We start from the raw sequence: 17,831 nt of genomic DNA on the forward strand, positions 1-17,831 counted from the left end.
GTCGGGAGGGGTGCCCGCAGGTAGTGCTGCCCTGGGTCGCAGCCCCGATGTTCCCCGTCGGCACCACTTCCCCTCAGCGGTATTCTGAAAGGCTCTGCTTCGGAGTCACAGAGTAATAATCGGGGATTAGATGCATGGGTGCTTTGAATATGCACCGAGGATCCCTTTTGTTTCTGAACTTTTTTTTTCTTTGTTGCTACCCTTTTAATTCTTTAGAAGCCAGGAGTATACCTGAGTTATTAGTTAATGAATTAAAAACAAAGGGGTGAATTTCATTTTATTTTATGTCTTAGTACTGTTGCTAACGATCTCTTTTTCTGTTATTCTGCTGTTATTCAATTCCTACACTGCAAAGGCTCTTTTCAACTGAGCGGATCGTGAGAAGCTTGCCCAAGCACCGGCAAATACTGAAAGCAGAAAGCAACGTATCGACCTCGTGTAAAATCCGTCTCTCTCTCTCTCATCCCTTTCCTTTTCTTTTCCAAAACTCAATAAGCAATAAAATCCTTCCGGTATTGATTACATCCCCGCCACGGGTTCTCAGCGGCGCGGTGACTTTAAACCGCCTTTAAGTGAGATGTAACATGTGGCAGAGGCAGAAACTTCCAATGACAAGAGGCTTGGGATCGTCTCCCTTTTTTATTATTATTTTTTCTATTTCTCTTTTATTTATTTATTTGTTTGTTTATTTATTTATTTTCCTCTCCCTTATCCCCGAGGGTGGGCACGGAGAGGTGGCCGACCCCCGCCAGCCGTTAGCTCGGTGCAAGGCCGTTAGCAGAGGGCTCGACCAGGTTGGGCGCTGCACATTACGGCTCGCTTCTTCACCTGGAAGCCATCCTTCCCCTAAAAAGCTCGACTGCTCCTCCGAGAACGGACGCTGGGAAAGGTCCCCTTTTTATTTGTCGTAACTGTTTTTACTATCGTTATTGCTATCGCTGAGCTTTCTATTAACTTTGCCCTCGGTTAATTCCCCTTAGCTCGCTCCCCTCCTGCCGGAGCTCGTGTCCAGGAGCAGTTCCCACGTCCGTCTGTCTGTCCGCTGCTGCCTGAGCTGTGATCCCTTCCCTTCCCCCCGCCGCCCATCAGACAAAGGTGGGTGACGCTTTTTTCCGCTCTGGCAGGCAGTTGGTGAGCAGCTTTCCTGAAACAATAACTCTCTTATTGAGAACAAATGTTGACATTCGCAGGGAGCGAGGCAGAGCGCAGCCCAGGAAGTGCGAGGTGGAAAGCTGCCCTCTTCCTATTTGGCGACAGCGCCGATTCCTCGGGGATCCCACCTGAGATTAAAGGCTGAATTTCAATAAATCAGCTCTAATGAAACCTCTGGCCCCGCGAAGGGGAGCGTTTGTCTCTCCCGCTCCGAAACGGGGGGGGAGGGGGTGCGGAAGGGGAGGGGGGAGAGAGGGGGAAGAGGAGCAGATATAGACGGGATGTGAGGTTTTAATCCCGGTGGGGTGATTAGCATCGTTATGAAATAAACTGTACGCAAAGTGGTGTATTTTATCGCTCACGCCTCTTTCTCGCTATCTTGAAATAATCGCTCTGCTCGTGCCAGCGATCCAGCAGGGCTCCGCTTCCCTCCTGCTTTCAATTTCGATTATTAAATCTCGAATGACGCCGAATATGCGCTCCTCGCCCATTAATTTCTGTTTTTAAAAAGAAGTTTATTTGCCAAATCGTTTGGGTGTCGCCCATCTGCATTTCTCAGCCTCTCGTGAATTTCTCGAGGGATGAGAGTAGTCCACTGGGTTTAACATACAGAGCGAATATTCAAAAGCGAGTTTTCCAAGTCTTTCTACTTTTCTTTCCAGAAATCCAGGTCTAAATACTAGCAAGGGTGGGTAAATTATGGAAATCTTTTATAAGTCTTCGGGCGTATAAACATCAAAGGAATGTCGTTAGCCTTTTTTAATCTCTGCCACAGCTTTTGGTTTTACCAATTGAAATGTTCACGTTGTGTCCGACAGAGACCTGGAACAGAAAACGTGGGAGGTGGGGGCGGATGGAGGAGGAGGGAGAGCGGCGAAGAGAAAGTTCAGGCGTCCCCCAAAACTTAAACAGTTCCCCTGTAAAATCTCCCCAAACCGCACAGAAGAGGCACTCTAGAGAATGATTTTAGCCGATATTTGTATTTATATCGCCTGCTAAATTAGAGGGAAAAACCGAATTGCTTTTTAGCCACTATCCAATTGTACTGTGCTCTGCACACAGACAAAACGACACGTTACCTCAATGAGAACCAGGACGTTTAGGGGAAGAGGAGAACAACACGAGAAGATGAGCAGGCCTCCAGCTGCACAGATCATCGGTGTTTTATATTTAGCTAGATGGATCCCAGAGTTTCCCAGAATTACAATATTAATTTCTGCCCTATCAGCTGAAAAACACATGCATTTTCTCAATCATTTAGACAGCTTTATAGGGGTAAAATATGATGGAGGGGGCCGGGGGAGATAGATCAGGGGGATTACGTATACGCACTTAAGAACACAACGCCTTCCCCCCCCCCCCCCCCCCCCCCCCGTTTAATGTAATCGCAACATATTTCCTGACTCCAGCCTACCACGGCTCTTTAACCAGTTAACATTCCCAAGGCTGATGCCTGAAGTATCTAAGATCACTTTCAAATGCCCTTTCTAACAAGACCTGAGCAAGAGGCCACTAATTTTCGCTGAACAAAAAGCCACTGGAGAGAGATCTGTTTGTCAATATCAACTGGTCCAGCAATTTCCCATCTTCAGACACATCGGCCTATCTGAGCTGGCAGATGTTTAGACAAGATTTTATAAATTGTTCAATATCAGACCATAATGAACCCCAACTGACCATTCCAAAGCAGCTAAAAGCATTCAGGATCTCCCCTGCTGGGATCTAATAATGCTCTCACGCTGGAAGATTATTAATCACGGAATAAAATAGATGAGCCTCTTGAAAAATAAGTGTATGATTGATTAAAGGGCAATCTAAGAAGCTATTATTCTTGTTTTATAACCGTAAGCTATATTCACTCAATTTATCTTTTGGGGAAAATAAATGATTGTTCGTTTTTTTTTTTTTCCCTGAAATTATATTATATGAGGATTCCCATTATTTTACTGAAAATTAAAATGATTAGTTAGCTGATTTTATGAGCTCAATCGAGGTGGGTTTCTTCTATGACTATCAAAGATATAAGGAAAAAAGGAAAAAACATTAAAAACAGGAATCAGACTTTTTATCTTTGTGCTTCTGTGCTTGCACATTTTAGCCAGAAGCAGAAACAAAGAAAATAGAAATAAACTGCAGTTGATTATAATTCCTTTTTGTTTTCCCTAGAAATGTTGGATGCAAAGACATTAACCCTAATAAAGAGCTACCTCACGTCGAACATAAATAGTTTATAAGAAACATGCATGTATTCACACTGCTCTCTCTATGCATTTGAATGTGTGTATACAAATACGTATTTGCACACATGTGCGCATTTAAAGCTTCAGTACAACAGAACGACCCAGAATGAATTAATTTATGCAGGGCATATCTTTGCAACATATTTAAATTGCTTACTCATTTTATGGTCTAAGCTGCACTAGTGAAATTACAACTTTCGTCATTTTCTGGATAATAGATTACTACTTTGGGGAAAATGAAGGAAAAACACCATATTGTTGCAGACTAGTCTGTTTTTATTTACAATTAGAGATATAAATTAGTAAAGAATTCTCGTTAAACAACCAAAGATTGTATAACCATCAACGTTTCAAATAAAAACCAGGCAAAATTTATTTACAAAAAGTTCAGATTCCATTGCAATACAACTTGCATAAATTACTAGAAGCTTTATATTGTTACAAAAATAAATATCAAATTTGTTTCCACTTTGTAAGGACTCAAGTTCTCCAATCACATCTTTATTATCTCTACTGTATACATCTTTTACAAATAAATTTTACAATAAATCCTATCACACCTATCGAATATATACCGTGGCAATGAAGTGATCGATTTGAGATATCCTGAGAAAAAACAGATCTGTTTTCAAAAGTCACACGTACATTGGGGAAACTATACTATACCAGCAAACTCACATTATGTCCAACAAAATTCTGGTTTAATAATTAGAGTCTGAAGATTTAATAGTGCTCTGTGGTCTTCTTTTATACAGTGGCACAAGATGTGATCCGGATTTAGAGATTTGTTATATATATTAGCTCAGGGAGAGATGATGGCTTGCTGACTTTTTTTCAAAGCAATTGTGACACCTACCTGTGGACCAAGGAAAAAACCAGATCATCCAAAAATCCTTCAATTGCACACTAACGCCATTAAACTCGAAAAAAATACTAGAAGTAAAACAAAACTCTTACTTAAAAAAGCAAAGGGAAAAAAAAAAAAGAAAAGAAAAAGAAAAGAAAAGGAAAAAGAAAGAAAAAGTATCTACAAGGTGATATTTGTTTTCATTTAGCCCCAGGTAATGGGAGTATTAAGAGTGGCACTGATAGCCAAGCAAGGAGCAAGACACAGACAGCACACCCTACTGAAATGCATGTGGATCTCTGATAATCGTCCCTTCTCATTTCAAATACACGATCGCTGTGTGAAACCTTGCTTAAAATGTGCCATTGCAGCACTGCCACGTGAGCACAAGAACTTTGTTTCTGAACAACAATACCTTCAAAAATATTCTTTCAAGCTCGCTTTTCCTTAGCATTTAAATAGTCCTTACAGGTTTGCCTCACACAAGCAAAGAGTACGCGAGGTGAAGGAAGTCTAACCTGACTTTAAAATGAAGACAAACACGAGAAAGAACAGCTGTAATGAGAGGCTTAAGAATAGCAGAAAAGAGTGTCTTACTCTGTAATCAGAGCCTCATGTAATGAAGCAAGAAATTAACACTAAGCAAGTCTCGATCTGCGCACTGTCTTAGACCTGGTGCCAAATGATCAGCGTAATAGAAAACGTTCTCACTTACTTGCATTGCTGCGTGATTGTACTTCTATAGGTATGGTTGTACTCCTACTGTGCAGACTTCAGTGGGATCTGTCAAAATATAACCGTCAGTTAGTCACAGGACACAGCCAGCTAACCAGATTATACACCGCACGCACAGCCCAGTGCTCGCTCACACAGAAGTCAGAGCTGAGACATCTAAAAGACTGGGCCATATTCCATCTCTGCCCTTGTCTCGAATATTATACATATACATGTATAAATGCATTAGAATAAGCTGACGGTTATATTAGCATAAATCTTTTTACAAAAAATATTAATAATAATTAAAAAGAAGAGCCATAAAAATGTCACGCTCCACAAAATGTTATGTCTAAGGTTAGCAATTACCTGAACCTAAAGCTGCAGAAACCGTGAGAATACTGGCAACAAAGAGAACAAAACCAGTCTGTCGATAGTAATAACAACAACAACAATAATAATAATAAACTTAACGACACCCTTGCTCTCTGGATATCTTTGTATTCGGTTTTCCTTTTTAAATTAGCATGAAAAACTGTGTCTGCAGCATGCAGGAGTGATCTAAAAGTTGTCATTTACATCGCAGGTACCAGTGTGCCGGGGACATGCAATTTTAATCCCCGGATTACACTGCTGCCCATCTTCAGCTCTCGGCCGGTGGCAGCGTTGACCGCGCGTAGTGTTTTGTCCAAAGTATTCACAGCGTATGGGTAATTTACAGTGGGTGGGGAGGGGGAGGTCAAGGGAGCAGAAGGTGGAAAGCAGTAAAAAGAAGGCACCTACCTTTCTTAGAGTCATAACTAGAGGGCCTGTAATGTTGTTCTAGCTGGTTAGTGATCGTTTTCAAAGAGTCACTGCTCTGCTTATGGACAGAGCTGGCATTTAGGACAGTCTGACTGAGTCCCTCGTTTGAAGCCACTGCCGCCGAGTTGTATCTCAGGATCCCCTGGCTCTGGAGAGCGTTAAAGTTCCCATAGTTTGTGTAATTGCTATAAAAAGGTGAGGTGTAATAAATATGCCTCCCCAGGAGGGAGGAGGGCGAGTAGGCAGCGCTGTGCGGGGCGGAGGCAGGGGTGGCCGAGGCCAACGCCGCCGGCGGGCAGCCTTGGCCCAAGTTTTGGCTCTTGAGGTCCGAGGTGGCGATTTCGGCCAGCGACCAGAGCTTGGGTTTGCTGGCCGGTGTCGGGGGCCCGGGGGAGGCGCGGCCGCTCAGCGCCGCCTTGCTGGCGCTGCGGGCGGCGTCGGCGTGCGGGTGGCCGAGCAGAGGGGCCTCCACGGCGGCCAGAGGCGAGGAGGTGGCTGGCTTGGCCGGCGGGTCGCGCTCCCCGCCGCCGCCGTCGTCCTCCTCGATGTCCTCCTCGTCATCGTCTTCGTCCTCCTCTTCCTCTTCGATGTCCTCGTACTTGTCCTTGCATTCCGAACCCGACTCGCACAGGGGGTCGCCTGCCCGGCACGGCAGCTTCTCGCCGTCCGACTCGGCGGAGCACGAGTGGTCCGTCAGCGAGTCCACTTGCAAGCTGATCCCTGCGGGGTCGGGGGCACAGAATGAGGCACAGTCGGGAGGGGAGGGGAGGTTTGGGGGGGGGGGGGGGGGGGGCAGCCTCGCCATGTCACCACCTTCCTATGCAGGGTCACCCTTCCCCCCGGGCCGGCGCCCCCCGCCCGCCCCCGGCCCTCCCCGGCACCGTCAGCCCGTGGCAACGGGACGGGACGGAACTCTCTTAAGGGACCCCGCCGCCCGCTCCCGGGGCCAGTCCTTCGCCCTCGGGGCGCCCTCTCTCTCCCCGCGCCCACCTTCGTCCTCGGCGGAGGTCTCGTTGCTCTCGGGTATCTTGTCAGGGCTCTCTTCCTTACTCCTCGCCCCATCGCCATCGTCATCGTCCTCGTCCTCACTCTTGTTCCTCGGGGCCCACGTCATCTTGTTCTCCTTCTTGAGGCGGCGGCGGGCGTTGGCGAACCAGGTGGAGACCTGGGTGAGGGTCATCTTGGTGATGATGGCCAACATGATTTTCTCGCCCTTGGTGGGGTAGGGGTTCTTGCGGTGCTCCTGCAGCCAGGCCTTCAGCGTGGCCGTGGCGTCGCGGGTGGCATTCTTCCTGTACGCGGGGTCGTTGAGCTGGTAGGGGTAGGCTGGGCTGCCGTACGGGTGGTAGCTGATGGCCCCGGTCATCCCCGTCGTATGGGCGTCGTAAGGAGAGCCCTGGACAGAACAAAACGGTGGGGATGGCAATTTGTTACTGCTGAGAGCCATTAGGGAGTTGTCAAGGCGAGATCGGCGGTTATGTTTGTATTTCCCCGGGACGGTGTCTTGCATCCATATTCTATGAGGGTTAAAGCGGCACCCAAAGGCGTTAAGATGGGACACCCTCCCACCCCCCTTCCTCCTCCACCACACGCGCTTAAAATCGGCGATGATTTAATCTTTCTGATTAATTTCAGTTCTTGGTGATTGAATATTTCCCAATTTCGGGTTTGAACCGCGCAGACATTTTAAAGGCCCTACAGGTAACGTCTTGATATCTACATTTCTCTCAAAGGTTCAAAAGATGTTTCCTTTTTTTGCTATAGAAAATACAACAAAGCCGCCACTTAGCAATTCACTGCACTAATGCATTGCAAATCCAATTTGCAAATCAGAAGATATGCACCGTTTCGAATTGTTCAAATGCGATGTAATTAGCATTTTAATTCGCCCTTTTACGTTCAAATTGCGCTTATTTAAGGCTGCATAATGCGAGAAAAGTTAAAGATATCGCGGAGGAACTCGTTAACTTCCCTCTTACCCCCGAACCCCGCCGAACGGCGACCCGCGGGCAGAGCAGCACCCGATCTACCGCGCAGATCCCAACCCGTTGCAACTTCCAGACGACGGGAAAAGCAAACGCGGTCCCTCAGCTCTCTCTCACAGCCCCGAACGGAGCACGACAGCAATGCCCCCACGTTTCGCGATCAGAAAGAGTGGGGCTACCCCGCTGCCACCCCCTCCTCTCATCGCCGAAGCGGTTCCGGGCTGAGATTCCGGGTGCGGGGCTTTGTGTGTGCGGGAGAGCTCCGCGCCCGACCCTCTCTGTGTGTTTATAAAACTCTATGGCCATCTAGCCGTGCAGCTAATCTAGCCGTGCAACTAATGGACGTAGTTTACAGTTTTATTTGTATAGTTTATGCGCATAACGCACGCGATCGCAAACGCTCCTTTTAACTAATAAGAAGAAAGTGAAATCCGAAACTGCGGCCACCACAACCATCTTGGGCTTAAGCGGAGCTCCCAGATCGCAAACAGATGCTCCTTTTCATTCCGAAAATCCAGTTAAACCATTAGCACAAAACACTCTGAAAGTAAATCAAACCACACGGGGATAAAGCCCACAGCGCCTCGAAACACCTACTTAAAAAGAGGGAGAGGGAAAAATAAAGAAAAGGGGGAGGGGGGGGAGTAGGGGGAAGGAAGGAAAGAAAACAGAAAATAAACCCTCCTGTATCCTACCACAGGGAAAAAATAGGGAACTAAAAAGAAAGAAAGAAAAAGAAAGAGAGAGAGAGCGAAAGCGGGGAGGAGCGGGGGGAATGGAAGCCCAGAGCCCGACTGACCGAGAGATCCGACTGCGTGGCTCCGCGAGCCCCGTTCCCAGGCCCCCGCCGGCCCCACGCTCAACCGCGGCGCAAAGGGAGGCGGCCCCGGCCCCTCTCCGCTCCGCGCGGCTCCGGCGGCCCCGGGCGAGAGCGGGCTGCGGGGCGGCGCTGGCGGAGCGGAGGCGGCGGCGGTGCGGGGCCTCCGGGCGGCCGCGTCGGGGAGTGATGGTGAGTGTGTGAGGAGAGAGGCTGAAGATGATGAGGAGGATGAGAATGCGGATGCTAATGAAGAAGGAGAGGGTTTCTCTTCGGTAGTTACCATGTAGGAGGGGAATCCCGTGGCGGGGTCTGTGGAGTACTGGAGCGGGCTGGTGAAGCCTGTGGCCGCCGCCTGGGCGGTGAAAGCTGCCGATCCCGGATAAGGGCTGAACGCCGAGCCCGACGAAGACCTGGCCAGCTCCTCGCTCCTGGGGGCCGCCAGCGCCGACGCCCCGTATGCCGGGCAGGAGTACAGAGCCAGCGAGCCGGGGGGTTGGTAGAGGTAACCCTGAGGATAGGACATGGCTTGCGCTGGCGAGCACAGGAGCAGGGAGGGGGCGAGGGTGACCGGCCCTGCTGCTGCCGCTGCTCCCGGCGCTGCTTTCGTGCTCTCCCTCTCTCCCGCCCTCCCTCTCTCTCCCTCCCTCCCTCCCTCCCTCCTCTTTCTCTCTCTCTCTCTCTCTCGCCCCAGTTGGCTCTGTGCAGTTATGTAGAGAATCGGAATTGTTATATGCTCCCCCCCATGCGCACCCGCTCAGAATAAAAACAAACAGGAGGAAAAAAAAAAAAAAAGAATAAAAGAACAACCACCCCCCCCCCCCCCCGCCTCCCCCCAACCCCCTCCCCAAAATAAAAGGGAAAATAAATCGAGCGGTCAAAAATCCAACAGGGAGGGGAAGGACATTGGGAGGGACGGACGAGGAGAGGGTTAATAGAGAGAGAGAGAAAGGGAGAGGAGCAGAAAGGGAGAGAGAGAGAGAGAGAAGCGAGTCCCCGAAATCAGAAAAGTGGCTGCTGCTGCATATGGAGTTCTCCCAGCCAGCCAGCCAGCTCCCCCAGCGCCTGCGAGCCTGAATTTTGGGGGAAGTATAGAGTCTGAAGTGAAGAGTTGAGGGAAGGAGCACTCGAGTTTCTGAGGGACATTGGAAAGCAGAGCTGTCCGTCAGAGCCTCTCATCTGCATAGCTCGGCGGACCCGCCCCCTCCCGCTCCGGCCCCGTCTCCTCCCGCGGCCGGGAGGCAGCAGCAGGCAGCGAGCGCCGCTTTGTACTGCGAGGCGGCTCCCGGGCGCCGGCAGACGGCCGGAGCTCAGCGCCCGCACCGCTTCTCGCCGGACTCTCCTTCACGCGCGTTTTGCATCCACGCTAAGGACAAAAAAAACCCCAGTTATATGTATGACAGACGCACAAGTCCCTTCACACACGAACGAGCTGGAGAGCCGCGCGCACGCACGGATCCTGTGTGCATTTGCAAGCGTGTGGGTGCACAGAGCCAGGCTCGACGGAGCACGAGGGGAGAGCGCTGGGTAAAAGTGCTGCCCTATATGGCAGGAGAGGAGAGCTCAGATCGCCACATCCGTGATCGCGCGTTGTTCCTGGCAGCAGAGCTCTACAGTTGTATAAGTTGCCACGAACAGGCAGGAGCGAGGCGTGGAGCGCGTTTGCACACGATGGGGGGGAAAAAAATGCTCAGCTTTCTTTCATTTCTGTCCTTCCTGGTGCTGTGCGCGGGGGAGAGGCCTGGGGGGCTCCTTCCGGGGGGCTCGTTGCTCCCTTCCCCCCACTGCAGTCCGGAGAAAGCTCCCGGAATATGATCACGGTATAATTGATTTCCCAAATAACGTAATCTCTTCCTCTCTTCCTTCGGCCCTCGCCGCCATCAGCTCCGCTCCAGCCTCAGATATAGAAGGACGAGACGAACGCACCGCTCTTTCCTTCTTAATACGGATATAAATAAGTACATACACATACATCAGCGGGTGCATACGTTCATTTTCCTATGACCAGCCCACAGGGACTTACAGACACCCGCGCTAGACACTCATTAAACCTCTGGCCTTGGGCTCTCAGGGTGAGCGGCAGAGTCCCCGCACCCCCCACATCCCCGGCTATCTCTGCCCGAGGGCACAGCGCTGGGCCCGACCCGTGGCCCCGGACTCCCGCACCCTGTGCCGCCTGCAGGTGGGAGCGGGGCCGACGGGAGCCGCGGTCCCTCAACCGCACTGCGCGTAGGATGAGGAGCCCCTGCCCTTCTGGGTGGTGGGGGCGAGGGGGGAACAAAACATAACAAAAAAGGTTCATCGAACAATGCGTTTTATTTTTGCGGCATCTGTGAGTAAGCAGCGGTCCCCTGTGTGACCAAACATATCGCTGTGCGTTTGTGGCCGAGTTCAGGGAATACCCGAGGTAATGTCTGTTGGGGAGCTCGCAAGTATGCCGAGGAAGCGGCTCGGAGCTGGGAAGAGGGGGTGGCACAATCAGGGAGCTGAGGTCGAGCAGGGCAGCCCACTGTTAATCAATTAAACACGCGGCTAATGAAAAAAAAAATACACGTCGAGAAGACGCTGCTGCAGTCCCGCGGAAGCAGCTGGGGAAATGCCGTCTGAAAACTCTGCTCAGGCATCAGGATGCCTATGCTGGAGCAACCCGAGCTTCCCATTTTCCTTTTCTATCTGATTTTCTATCCTTCCCCCCCCCCCCCCCTTTTTTTTTTTTTTTTTTTTGCTGTGAAGCCCGCGTAGCAGTTTGCCCCTGTGCACAGCAGCAGCAGATATCTGGCCAGCAGGCAGAGGGATGAATTCCCATCACCTCCATCAGCTCCGGCCTGTGGAAGAGGCAGCCCCGAGCCAGGCAGGTGAGGGGAGGAGGTTAACACCAACAGGTATTTCTTGTCATTAACTCCCGGCTTCCTGATAAGGGAGTGATAAAGCACTGCTAAACTCACAGCAACAGATTACAGAAAAGACGCTTCCTTCCCAGCTTGATGATGAATGCGCATATATTACATAAAAATAGAAACTCGAAAAACAAGGGCTTTATATAAAGCACATTCATATTTCGGTAGTTCTGTGGAATAATCGATATCACGCGATTACATCTGAATAGTCAATTCCTGTGTTCCGCACACCGGTTTCTAAGTATATGAGCTCTGCTTTTGAACGGTGCAGCAGCTGGAGAGCTGAGAATGCAAAATTAATTATAACATTATAAAGTCATACATGAATCTCTGTAAGTCAACCTGCCCGCCTTGCAAAAGGCACCATACCCTCCGCATTTTGATTTGGAAAGCCAGCTCTGTTCTTTCCAACAGGGGTGGTGCGAGAGAGCGTTCAGCTCCACGAATTGATTGCTTTTAGTTCTCCTTCTTTAATAATTAGAGGAACAATGCAGATTGGGAATACAATGGCCGTTGTGTTTACATTATAACAGGGGATTAATGCTATTAAGTGAGTGTTACAGTTATGACCTGGGAAGAGTACTTAAATAAATACCGCTATCCCGGGAGAATCGATGTAATTCAGTTCAGAGTGTGGGGAGATCCGCACAGCCACACACGCACACACAGATAGGGATCTCCATGCACAGCCCCATGCAGATCCATGTGTCACACACGCAGGTTCATGAGCACCTCTGTGCAATTGTAGGTGTTGTTCCAGCCTCCTTCTGCTTAGCTCTGTGAAAAAAATTTCTGCTTGTGCTCTCGGTGGGACGAATGTTTAAGTGAAGATCATCAGCCCCTTCCTCCAAACACAAAGAGCAACAGATTATATGTCTGATGCTTTGACATCTGCCGTCCAAAAACCAACGTTTTATACACAGAAACGGGGTTAATTTCTCAGTCACTGATGAATGGGGCAATATATTCTCAATTCAAAAGGCGAGTTTTCACGTTGGTTTGATTTGCATCATTTTTGTCGGGCTTCAGAGAGACAAGGATTTACCCAGTGCGAGGCGATGCTCTGCGTTTTGTTTCCACCATTACACCATGAATTTGGCTCTGCACAGAGCGGAGAGCTGCTGGGGGCACTGAGACAGTCCCGGGCGAACTCTCCGCGTGGAACGATCGGGAAAACCGTGTCCATAACGCTATTAAACACTGCTCAGCGTACGTGGTTGTGTTCAACTTCTTGCCGGAGTTCTCCCGGTTGGGATCCGAACGCCTTTCGCAGGGAATGAAGCTTTCATCTGCCCGGCTCCTCAGCTGAAATCTAATTTTCCCATTGTAGTACTAATAAAATGCCGTCTAACTTGCGCTGTCAAACAGTAAAATAGTATTACATGCACTTTTTATTGGTAATAACTGTGGCAAATTAACATGCCTACACAGAGACATTAAGGCTTTTACACAGTGCGTTTTTTATTTGAATCATCTATTCATTAGGTCAGCATTTACCTTCCTAGATTTTAAGCTCTTCTCTCGCCTTCTTTTCTTAGAATTCACTTTGCTCCATCCAACACAGCTGAGAAGAGAGCCGAGAGTTTTCCTTACCCCCTGCCCCTTCCCAGCTCACAGCTCACAGCCCTCCTGGGAGGCAGATTTTGCGCATTGCCATTTCTGAGCTACCTCTCCCCACTGCCAGGGAGAGAAGTTTTCGGGCGGTGAAGTTAGAAGCCAAAGGAGAGATCACGCTCCCCGCTGCTCTCCCCCCGCTCTGCGCACTGCGCGCTCCGTGCGCGCACGGCTGCGTGGAGACACGCGCTCGGTGTCAGTGTACTCTCGGCCTCGCTCCTCGGCATGTCACTCGGGAAGGGCAAAACAGCGCAAATCGCGCTGGCGCGGAGATATCCCTGCCTCAGGAATGTTCCCCGCGGCCCGGAGAGTCGCGCACGCCCATCGCCCGGACAATGCCGGTTACCCAATTGCCGTGACACCGGTCCCAGCAACTTTTGAAGCAGAGCGAAGTGGAACTTGGTGGGATTTGGAGATGCAACACAATGCGCAGCACAAACAGTTTCCTGTGACATAACCACACAATGGGCTGGGAACGCTTTCTCCTTTCTCTCATGAAATGGGGGGCCGCCACCATCTCCCGGAGACAACGACGTGAAATAATAGGCTATTGTATTTAAAAATAACAAATGACACACGCATACTGTGCGAGCGGACTTGTCCAGTTTTCCAGTATAAGAAGCCCTCCTTCCGAGGCACCCTACGGCCAAGGCTCACCCCGAGACAACGAGGAGCCGGGAGAGCCCTTACGCCGGGCAGGGTTAGAGCAGCAAGTAGGCAAAACCGAAAGGGAGAAACGGACAGAAAGAACTTTTCTTTCCCTTTCCTCGGGATGGAACCTCTAGTTCGAGCCGTGTATGGGAGGGGGCGCTGTGGCAATGGGTTCCTAGGCGCTCCGAGCGCTCGCAGCGCGGTTGTTTATGTAAGCGCCTTCCCTCGGGTTTCTTTTCACATAGCACTCGGTGCCTTTGGGAACCCTATTATCTGCTGTCGCCCTTGGTACCTGCACGGAGACGTGTGCTGCTCGCAGGAGCTGTGTCCGCTTCCCCGTACCCCTTCTTCTTTTTCTTCCTTTACAGCAATAGTGCCATAGCTCACTCCGTTTTCAAAACACAGCAAAAGAAGGCTCTGCCGAGGGAAGCTCTCAGGATTAAACGCCTCTCTATAACACACAAACGTGCCCAAATAGCCAAAAATTATCTCCCCATCATTTATTTACGGCTCCTTTTCTTTTATTCTACTCCAGTGTATCCGTATCTTTGAAATGCTGCTCACATAACGGGCAGCCCCCAGGAGGATTTAGCTCCCCCATTTTGGGATGTTATGATGGGGTGTGTGTTTGGGGAGAGGGGTGAGGGGGGGAGGTTGTGTTAGGGAAAAAAAGAAAAAACTAAAGCGGATCTCTAGAAAGCAGATCTGGGGCTTAGAAAATTTGCTTCCCATATGTCACACTGTTATTAGGAGTCTTAGTAATTCTCTGCTTAGGGAAATACAAGCAAATATACATCTATAAGGTCAAGAGGAAAGATCTCCAAAGCTTTATCGGAGCCTGCTATTTTCACCTGAAAGGCAGGCTGTGTTTCTAAGGGCTAGAACAAGTGTACGATCTACAGGTGGGATAGTTTCTCCTTCTTGATCAGGAAAAGGTGTGTGTGTGTGGGGGGGGAATATAGGATAACAACGTTAAATCGCTGCATCTTATTTTTGAACCCAGAAATGCGCTGGTAGGTGGGGGGGGTGGTGGAGGTGTGGATGTTCCTCCATTCGCTCCGAGGGGCTCACTGGGCCGCTGTCTTCGCCATGCATCCCATCCCGTTCGCGGCTCCGGGCCGGGTTCCGTGCCGAGATGAGCCGCGCTCCCCACTCGATGCCAGGAGGTCAGCTGCTCGTCTTGGCCTGAGGATTTCATACGCAGCTAACGTGTCTTGGAGGGAGGGCTTTGGATTTAGTGAGAGGCTCGGTCCCTTCGTTGCCTGGAGCGCCTTCAAGCTAGGTGATGGACGGAGTAAAGGGAAAATGGGACTATTTAACGGAAAGGATCGAGGTTCCTTTGTTTTAAGGGCTCACGTGGAAACGGATTCTTTTGACACGGTAATAGGCAAGAAGTAGCTCTGGGCACTTTGGTGCCCGAGGAGGACGGGTAGGCTGGTCTCCTTCACTTGAAGGAGACATATAAATAGAGTTCTCCCACTGTTACTTCCCCACGGTGATCCTGGCACCGTGGACGCCTGCTGTCAGGGTGAAATTGCTTTAGACAGTTTTGAAGTCATTCTGCCAGACCCCTTCCCCTTCTCGTAATTGCCATCATCTGTTTGATCACAGCTTTTAACACTAGAGAGCACCTGCTCACCTGCTTTGTGCTTTTCCCTCATTCATGCACTCACACATTCAGTCCCTTATACACGTGTACATGTGTATGTGTATATCCTTCATTTGTAGACTTAGTATCACATTTCTAGATCACACCCCCAATCCAGAAAGTCCTGCTCTTTCCAATGAGTAGCCCTCTGGAAAAAAATGAGATTTCTCACATCCATTTGATTCCAGGTATTTTCCTTTCTTAGAATAATCAGTTATCCCCATTGTATCTGAAAGATTCAAGATTGTTGGAATACCCTAAAGCTAGACAGAAAAACATGCAGGAAAACTGCAGACATACTCAGGGCAAAGAATAAATATCCATGTGTGTAATAATGCCAAGAGCTCTTTTCCACTGATGGACACAGTCAAGGGTGTTTGGAGGCTTTAGTTTCATTAAAATTTCCTCTAAATCACTGTCAAACTTCTGTTGTTCCTTGCATCTAGTTAGGGAATAGCAGCAAAATTATCCTTTATCTTCAGGCTTCACTGCAAGCCAGAATTTTTGACTTTTTAATTTATTTATTCATTTATTTTGGAGGAGGAAGACTTTTCATAACAGTAGCTCTTCATATATAAATGGTAAAATAATATAATACATTTGAATATTATTACAGAAAGAAAACACAGAATACCATTTCCACCTTCTTAAAAAACTGCAATCTAATGTTCTTGATATGATCTCACTGCTTTTCCCCACTTTACAGCAATGTTGAAGTAGGTTGTTCGATTTATCACGTTTGCAACCTTCCTTCAAGTCACATAAAGGAAGTGCAGCCAGAGCATCTGGCCCTTAAGTTTTCAACCTATAACTATCCAGGTTTTAAGACACTTTCATCTGGGAAAGGCTGGTGGCCAACTTGCCCCTGAGAAGTCTAACCACATGCACATTTCTCCTCACACAACTGACTCATTTTGATCAGTAGAACCACAGAACAAAAGCTGGTTGAAGAATTGTGCTTTGATTCCTTCTGATATCAACATAGCCTTTGGAATGACATGAACTGTGGACTTTGTTGTGTGTTTGGCTATGCTCAGCATTACAGTGGGATCCTGTCATAGCTAAAATATGGTGTATAGGCTGACTTCACTCTATGGAGTGTTTGGAGAACTTGTACTGTTTTGCTAATAAAATATCAGGGAAAAAAGTGCTTGACAGTGGCTCTCTGAATGGTCTGCTTTAAATTAATACTAATACAAGTTAATCAACGGTTTTTCTTCAATTTTCAGGAGCACATTTTACATTGAAGTATAGGTTCCAGAACTTTAAAACAACAACTGTCTTAATTCTTATCATTAGACAATGAATTCTGCTTTATGCAACTCAGCCTTTAAACACATGACCTTTCAGTGCACCTCTACAAGGAAACTAGTAAAATGATTCTTTTTTCCTTTTCCTTTTCCTTTTCCTTTTCCTTTTCCTTTTCCTTTCCCTTTCCCTTTCCCTTTCCCTTTCCTTTCCTTTCCTTTCCTTTCCTTTCCTTTCCTTTCCTTTCCTTTCCTTTCCTTTCCTTTCCTTTCCTTTCCTTTCCTTTCCTTTCCTTTCCTTTCCTTTCCTTTCCTTTTTTCCTTTCCATGTTCCATGCTCACTGACTAATTAGTGAAGATCTAGAAGGTCATAACTCCTCTGTGCTTTTGAACACAGATTTTTGAAACTATTTTTGAGAAGCATGTGATGTCATTACCTCAAACACCAGAGGTACACAATGTTTTAATTTTATTTCTCATGCAAATACATCACTCAGCTGTTTCATCTGGGACCTATTTGTCAGAGACCTCATACATAAAAGAAGTTATGAGAGTAGGAAGAAATAACAGCCAATAAACCAACAGCCTTCACCATGACATTTCGTCTCAGATGATTTTGTACTGGGATCACCAATTTTTAGTTTTCTAGTCTTTTCAATGTTTTAATGTTGTTTAAGATTCAAAACTGATATAAAAAATATCTTTCTACCTCTCAGTCTTCTCCTCCCCTGCTTCTGTTCCCTCAGCTTCACTTAGCTGAGCAAGAATGTAGTGGTCAGGGTGCATACTATGACTTAGAGGCAGTGGACTTGCCTTTATGACCTTCAGAAGGGAATAATCTCACCAACAAAACAATATGAACATCACCTGAACATGAGATCAATAGCCAAACACATCAGGTAGATCACAATACTTTTAGTAGGATTCACTGTAAACTAACAAAACATAGTTATGTAAACATATCAGTTTAAGAAATGGCTCATTACCACACTTGTAAGAATGTATAACAGGCTTTTGGTTTTGCACAAAGTTAACATGATATGTGCAGCTGCAGGTCAGTAAAAATATGCATTCTTTTCAAGAACAGACAATTTCTAAACATCTATTGTGTTCCAATTGCATTTGAGAACCTTAACAGATTTGTAAACATTATGCATTAAAAATATTTCCATAAACTTGACTAAAAGTTATCCATGAAGGAATGAAGCATTAATT

At 48.0% G+C, this 17,831-nt stretch overlaps 1 protein-coding gene and 1 long non-coding RNA gene across 3 annotated transcripts; one reads left to right on the forward strand and one right to left on the reverse strand.

Annotated features, from left to right (window-relative positions):
- The first annotated feature begins 719 nt into the window (after positions 1–719).
- Positions 720–1,323, forward strand: LOC107309440 (uncharacterized). Its single transcript, XR_001553180.3, has 3 exons — positions 720–889; positions 981–1,095; positions 1,191–1,323. It is a non-coding gene; the product is annotated as an uncharacterized LOC107309440 (long non-coding RNA).
- A 2,324-nt stretch (positions 1,324–3,647) lies between these two features.
- On the reverse strand, positions 3,648–9,928 carry IRX2 (iroquois homeobox 2). Of its 2 annotated transcripts, none has more exons than XM_015854287.3 (5): positions 8,843–9,928; positions 6,748–7,153; positions 5,737–6,477; positions 4,955–5,022; positions 3,648–4,248 (listed from the first exon to the last, which is right to left on the reverse strand). In XM_015854287.3, exons 1-4 carry the CDS (start codon positions 9,083–9,085, stop codon positions 4,979–4,981), a joined length of 1,434 nt encoding a protein of 477 aa, XP_015709773.2. In that variant the 5' UTR covers positions 9,086–9,928; the 3' UTR covers positions 3,648–4,248; positions 4,955–4,978. The 2 variants fall into 2 exon arrangements, with proteins under 2 accessions (XP_015709773.2, XP_085394225.1); XM_085538099.1 differs by lacking the exon at positions 8,843–9,928 and adding an exon at positions 8,542–8,812.
- Between the last annotated feature and the right edge of the window lie 7,903 nt (positions 9,929–17,831).

Source organism: Coturnix japonica, chromosome 2 (assembly GCF_054131305.1).
Source record: "Coturnix japonica strain WE chromosome 2, WE-NBRP24, whole genome shotgun sequence".
NCBI lineage: Eukaryota > Metazoa > Chordata > Aves > Galliformes > Phasianidae > Coturnix > Coturnix japonica.